The following is a 7,500-nucleotide window of genomic DNA, read 5'->3' on the forward strand; positions in this document are numbered from 1 at the left end:
GTGACGGCGCCCATCTTGCAATCATCTGCAAACTTGGTCAGCCGTAGCCCACCGGTTTTGGCCTGCACCTCAGAAAATTATATCCCATTAACAGAGGCCTCAAGAAAGATCCTGGGGTACGCTGCTCATTATGGGAGGTGGCTTCCCCTCTTGACTAGGTGGTTGGGACAATCAAGGGCATATTAATACTGCTAACCTGAGACATTGACGGGATAAGAGAATGTGAATTAATGTGAATTTTCTGAAGTAAAAGACGTCTATTACTAATGATGTCATTATTAATTAAGGATAAACTAACATCCTTTCTACCAGAATTTCTAGTTATAGGATGGACGTAGCTAAATTTTGAGCCAACATTGCAGACTGTTGAGATGTATTACTGTTCTTTCCACATGCATCTTATTTGTCCCATTCAGAAAGAGAAAACTATGGAAATGAGTTGCCCATGGTTGTGGCAGTAATGTAAAACAACGGGGGAAAAAGTTATGGATTTCAATGTTATGCTCCACTAAGAAAACTATCATAAGTTTCATCAGCCTTAACCCTAAACCCCTAACCTTGTCTAAAACATTAACAGTAACCCAAAACTCTGACCCTAATTATATACCCTAAACCTAACCCTAAAACACTTCTTGCTTCATGTAAGGCCCAAACACTAACCCCTAAAACTCCAACCTTAAAGCCTGAAGGTCCTTTATCAGACTAGAAGCAAAATGATTACTTTTTAGATATGCCCCTTGGCTACCATGGATAAGCATTTGTTTGAAATTTTAACATTTTAAAAACGTGCCTCTCTGCAAATGTTGCTCCCTATACTTTAAAACTCAACCCAAGTTTTCCTTTCTCACTACAATATCATTTCAGTACCATTTAGTGGCCAGAAACCACTGGCTTAAATCTGAAATTTTCCTGTTGTGGAAACGTATCTAAGTAAGACCCACAGAATCTATTTTCTGTATTTTTCTATTTTGTCCTTTGCAGAAGAATTTCTGTCTCTCTGCATAACATACTTTAGAAGTAGTTCATAGGCAGCACTTGTAGTTTTTAGTTAAAGCCCTCAGTGTAGTATGGGGTGGTGTCTTGTGTTGGTGAGGTCAGCAGCTTATATACTGCTATTAAAAAAAAAAAGTGCAGCTGGTTATGAAATGTTTTTTACAATGTCATTTTATGGAGTGGGAGGACATAGGTGGAATGTACAGCCTGAGAAAACTTCTTTCATTCCTGTCTTGAATGATCCGCTTTCATTTGTTGATTTGCCTAAGTGATCTTTTTTTTTTTTTTTTGTAAAGGTGTGACAGTTGTTAATTAGTGTTTTTTTTCCACATTCACTGGGTTTGCTCTAGCAGTATAGACATGCTTCATATTGTTTTACTTATACTGAAGTGCTTTAGTCTCTCTTGATTTAGTAGATTGTTAAACCATGCAAGCAGTGGAAAAAAATAAAATTATCTTTTTCCTGCAGTTAGCGTATGCCCTTTGTAAATAACTACTCTCCATTTCTGATTTTTGGGCCTTAAATTATCTTTTAACAGGGTCAACTGTGAGCAACATTTGGTTTATTTATTTTCTCAGAGTTTCACAGTAAGTCTATGAAGGCTGTGGCAGTCAAAACCATGACTACTGCAGGTTGTAGGTCTAGCATAACATTGATTTAAATCTCTGACTTGTAAATAATATATGAATACAACAGTGCTTACTACTCTAGCAAGCTTTACTACATACTTTGCTACAAGATTGGAGACATGCACTTACTTGTCTTTAAGGGATAGGGGAGTAGGACAAACCCAGAATCATCTAGACCCTTTTTTCATGTTGTGGAAAAATAATGGAGAAGGTAAAACTGGATAAGTTATTGTCAGAACTGGATAGGTTTGGATTTGAAACCATATATCACCATGAATATGTTGAAAATAGCTCTATTACCACCTGTAACATGATGTTCTATTATAATATAATAACAGCTATGAATGAAAAATTGTGCTGTGATGTGATTTATATAGATTTAACTTCAGCATTTGACAGGGTCATACACCGCGGTGGTGGTGGTGCTGCAGTAGCGTTGTCGCCTCACAGTAAGACTCTCTCCGGTTCGATTCTCAGCTAGAGCGTCTTCTGCGTGGAGACATGCGTGAATGGGCGTGCCTTCGTTGAAGGTTGTGCATCAGGGCTGGTAACTCGGCACGTAAAAATCAACTACCAATCATTAGCGGACCGGCGTTCTGCTGTGGCGACCCCTAACCGGGAAAAGCCGAAAGACTCAACAACAACATTTAACAGGGTCCTACACAAAACACTGATCAATAAATTAGTACAACTAGGTATTGATGTACTGTTGATAAGATGGATAGCTGCATGGCGTACAAATAGGACATGGCAAGTATCGCACACCAAGTGGACAGGTGAAATCCTTGGTTACAGTCAAGGTATCCCTCAGGGCTCTGTCCTAGGCCCTTACTTGTTTAGAGTGTATCTTTCAGACCTTACTTTTTCATCTGAGGTGTTCTACAGTCTATATGCTGACGACCTGAAATTGGGTGAACAAGGCATGTCTGCAAAATAATTTGACTAAGTTGACTGTTTGGGCACAGGAGAATAATATGTTGATAAATACATAAAAAACTAAGCATATGAGATTTGGGAGACATAAACTGAAAGGTGAATTTTTAGTACAGCACACAGTGATTGAAACTGTAGACTCATTTAAGGACCTGGGTATATGGGTAGATTCAGCTATGAGTTTTTCTAATCATATCAACCAGTTGGCTAATGATGATAGTTATAGAACTGTAGGTTGTATAAAATGATTTAGAAAGTCTAGGAAATCAAATATAATGAAGTCATTGTTTGTTAGTTACATTAGACCCAAACATGAGTATGGAATAACAATATGGAAACCCTATAGGAAAACAAGCATGAATAAACTGGAAAGAGTACAGTGGAAATATACTAAGGGCATCCATGGATGTGAAAATCTAAGCCATTATGAAACAATAAAATATCTGAACTTGTACAGTGTCTCGTACAGATATTTAAGAGGAGATCTTTTTCAGGTATATAGGGCATTTAGGGACAACTACCTCTGGGAATGTTTGGGGTTATCAAAAAGTACTAGAGAATCATCAGATAACTTATGTAGAAGATTCTGTAGGAATGAGAAGTGTACTAATTGGTTCTCTGACAGAGTAGCTGATGCTTGGAACAGACTTTTAAATTACATTAAAGCAAGTACTAGTTTAGATATTTTTAAGCACAGTTTGTTTTGGTATATTGGCAAGCTAGAAGAGCATTAATGCCCATGCCTGAAACATTTGTATGTATGTCTGTACATTTTCAGTGCTGCTAGTTAAAAGTATGCAGGAGTGTTTGAGTCTTAAGTGCTCATTCATGCTTCCTTGTACACTACACTGCACTGCTATCCAAAGTTTGAGCGTGGTGTCTTTACTTTTATGCCTATTGTAACTGTTCTCTTTATTTGTTTTGTTTTATTTTTTTGTTCTCTGTCCTCCTCTTTTATTTCCCCGGATTTCCTAAATGTTTTTACTTAGCTTCTGGTGAGAACCAGTGCTTTCATTTTTCTTATTGTTGATATGCGTAACTTTCTCTCTAACAGACTTTTTGCTTCTGAAACATCATTTTTATATGTCTCTTATATTCTGTCAAAGTATATTCATATTCGTTTGCTAAAGTTTTTCTCTGAGGCACTGTCCAATTTTTGTCATTTTTCTTCCTACTGGAATCCAGAAGTCTCAATTATTGTCTCATCTATTTTCTAATTGTAAACTATGCTGTTTACTGATCTTTTTTCTCCAAGTGATTTACCATTTAAAAACCAGATATTTTCTTGATGTTCTCATTTGTGAACATCAAGTTCAAGTCCTGTCTTTGTCAAGTCAGTCTTGGTATTAGCTGCTTTAGGTCCATCAAGAATGGTCTTGTTGCTAGGTTTTGCTGCAGTCAAGTGCCTCAGTTACCACTTGCCATATTAAATCCACCAGCAGCAGTACCTCTGCTTTCTTCAACATCTGATAGATATGTTCTTTTTTTTTTTTTTTCATTTTTTCCATTACTTATTGGCAAGGTTTGATGTTGTATGCTATCCTTTCCAGTTTCCATTGTAACCCATAGTACCTTCTCTCTGTGATTGTTTAATTGCTTTGAAACTTTCTCATTTACAGCAGATAGCACCTTCTCCTTATTTCCATGTTCTTCTCCCTGTCTATTTTGTAAGTTACATGTCAGGCTATGTATGTATTACAGACATGGTTCTCTGTGTGCTGTCTTTTCTTTTGCAACCACAATACCAGGGCATTGTTCTTGCATCAAAGCCACCAGCACTTAATAGGGGGGGGGGGGCTGCTTGTTTGGGAGGCACCCTATTGAAATGTCAACAATTAAAAAAGAAAACACAGGAGCTGAACAAATTTTGACATTGCTGTTCTCCTTAAAACTTTTTTGGGGGAGGCTTGCCTCCCAACCCCCCAAACTTATGTATACCAACTCCGAGATTGCCTTACCTTGGAGAAAAGGGAATATTCCAAGAAATAGCATCTCAAACATAGTATATGTAAGTTTATTCTTTCAGCCATTTAATCTCTACATTTCAGGACTCGCTGTATGTAGCAGGTCCCAACATTTTAAATGGTTACCAGATTGGAATATGCGTATGTGTGTCAATAGGCTACAGTTTTAAAGGTGGATATTGCTTACTTATGATGAAAACTGATTTTGGAGCTGTTTTCTTAACATCCTAACAAAACATCTTTTTTTCCTCCTTTTTAACAGATCTGTAAGCATTTCCTTAGTTGTCATGGATGAAGACAACCTAAAAGCTGCCATTGATGCATACGCTGAACAGTTATGTCAAGTAAATGCTACGTTAGAGGCAGGACTGGATCAGACACAACATGCTGATCTTTTGAAACTGCAGGATGACCTGAAACAGCTAATAGAGTTGACAGAGTCCAGCTTGCTATGTGTGAGAAAGAGCAAAAACCTAGCAAACTTGGAGGAGGACTCTCTTTCGACAATTACAGATTGTCAAATGCAGGCAAAGAATGAGGTATTTGATGATGAGTATGCTGCCTTCCAAGCTGCAATTGCTGAGCTAAATGATGACTCTGCAGAAAATTCTGATTTTAGAAATGAAACATCCCACTTAGATGGTGATAACTTAAAAAAAAACATTGACCATGTAGAAAATGACAGCTCTACAGATGGAAAGGTGGAGGATGAACTCCATGGGATGAAGGTCAGAGCCCCATATCACTCAGCCTGGGGAACACTGGAGTATCACAATGCAATGATTGTAGAGGCATACAGTTCTGAAGATGGTGACGGTAAAGTCAGAGTGCTTTACCTTTACCCAACACACAAATCTATGAAGGCATGTCCTTTTTTCTTGGAAGGAAAGTGTCGTTTTAAAGAAAACTGTAGGTGAGCTATATTTGCTTATATGAAAATATCTTTTTTTATGAAATAGAAGTTACATCAGATTATTACAGAATGTTTAAGTATCCTAATATGCTGTCAAGAAACTCCGTGAAAATAAACATCACACCTCTCAACTGTCCAGCTGCATATTTTTGGTCTGTTGCTCAAAACATTTGTGCTTTTCAAGAAAAATCACTGAGGTTTGAAGTGACTAAATAATGATGTACGCTTGAGTTTCAGGCTTCATATCCTTCAGAAAAATGCATGCTAACACAAGTACTATTACTCTAATAATTTTCTTTTTATAAGAGTAATATTTAAAATCTGCCTCTGTCTTATGGCTTTTGTCCCCCTGTTATTTTATACTTTGTCCAGATGTTTTGCCCTAAGAGGTTAAGCCGTATGATAAACATGTACATTTTTCATGATATTTTGTGTATCATAATTGCACTGTTTTCTTATATTTTGTCGCATTTCTGTTTTATTAAATGTTTCGTTGTATAACAATAAGCAAATAATTTAAAAACAAGGAGCTGGTCTACCAGGTGGTCAAAACATACAAAGGAAATTTATAATAGTTAAATGAGAATAAATGAACCAAACTGAACAATTTATAGAATATTTGAAACCGAAAGTAGTGCATTCTTCATCTACAGTAATTGAATTAACATAAAAATCTAGGTCTGCATTAGTGCAAGTCATGACAATTTGATGCAGATTTCTTCATGATATGATACTTTCCAGTCAGTGATTCTTTTTTTTTTTTTTTTTTACCTTGAACTTAAAGAACAGCTTTTATACAGAGCAACCAGAGTGCAGACAGTTGTACTTTCTTGCTGCCCTCAGTGCATCTTTGGGCTTCTCACAAGATCAATGATAAGACTTTCTTCTTTTTGCCAGATAAGTCGCCATTAAGGAAACCATTCCACATTTTTGTTTAGATATCTTTATCAACCTTTTGGCAGAATTGATCTCAGTCTCTTTAAAAAGACAGGCAATATTAATCATTTCCGCTTTAGTGGAAACAGTGTTTGGCTTTTCAGTATAACAGAAGCTATTTGTTTTGCTGGGAGGAAGTTTCATTCGTTTTTGCATGCTGCTTTCACTACTTTAAGTTGAGTTAGGATTGGAAAAGGTTTTCTGCTTGTGAATGTGTTATGCAGTGCTTGTGTGCACTTCATGACAATTAACCTCCTTTCATTCCTGCAGGTACACTTTGACATTGTTTCATGGAGGCTTTACTATAGTGTACTGCTTACTTTGGGTTTTAATCTTTTCTGTATATCTTCTATGTGGAAATTCTGGGCTTGCATAATAGTAACAATACATAATTTCTTTCTTATCCTCAATAGACAACTCTGTTGTCATTATGGCTCTCTTTTGGCCCATTAGTTTTTGTATTTTTTGTGGACTGCTAGTTTCTTTTATGACAGGGAGGGCATCCTCCCCCTGGTCCTGGCCCTGGCCCAGCCCCATTGTAGGGATGTTTTCTTGTTTTGAGGATTCCATACTGTCATTTTTCACAGTCCTGGCACCAGTGCGCCTACAAGTATTGGGCCCATTTTTATCCTGGCTCTTGTGCACCCAGCTATCTTTTTTTATTTTTTTAACCTACTTCTGTCCATGATATATCAGTGTCATCTTTTTGGTGAGATTTTGTGAAAAACAGGGTCCACCTCATGAAGGTACTCACCAGGACTTGAATATGAATTAAATTCCAGCAATACTACTCTCCTTTGCTTGCTGATATATCATCTCTCCATTCGGATCCCCCTTTATCATCCCACCATTCGGATCCCTGTAACTGTTTCTCCCTGATGTTGTAAAATCTTGCCCCTAGAATTAACAAAATTGGTATTAGTATAACTGTCCCTTGAGTGAAATGAAGCATAAATTATGCAACTTCTGGCCATAGAAAGAAGTCTTGTTAGAAAACTCAGGGCAGAGCCCCAAGCTGTTGTGTGAAGGAAATTAAAATTTTCCTTACTTTTACTACTCCACTTACAGTGAATGGCTGCCACCTCTGTAGACCTAGCATATGGGCTCTCTGACCTGACTGGTATCTCCTGT

The 7,500-nt window shown here is 37.3% G+C and overlaps 1 protein-coding gene across 3 annotated transcripts in view; it reads left to right on the plus strand.

The window, feature by feature from the left end:
• Nucleotides 1–7,500, plus strand: part of ZGPAT (zinc finger CCCH-type and G-patch domain containing) — a 1,297,382-nt gene that overhangs the window by 1,943 nt on the left and 1,287,939 nt on the right. For all 3 annotated transcript variants that reach the window (XM_044056972.1, XM_044056973.1, XM_044056974.1), the window contains exon 2: nucleotides 4,783–5,433. In XM_044056972.1, the coding sequence (XP_043912907.1) occupies nucleotides 4,808–5,433 (626 nt within the window). In that variant the 5' untranslated portion in view covers nucleotides 4,783–4,807. The remainder of the gene's footprint in view (nucleotides 1–4,782; nucleotides 5,434–7,500) is intronic.

Source organism: Protopterus annectens, chromosome 14.part0 (assembly GCF_019279795.1).
Source record: "Protopterus annectens isolate FY-2018-M chromosome 14.part0, PAN1.0, whole genome shotgun sequence".
NCBI classification, from domain to species: domain Eukaryota; kingdom Metazoa; phylum Chordata; order Ceratodontiformes; family Protopteridae; genus Protopterus; species Protopterus annectens.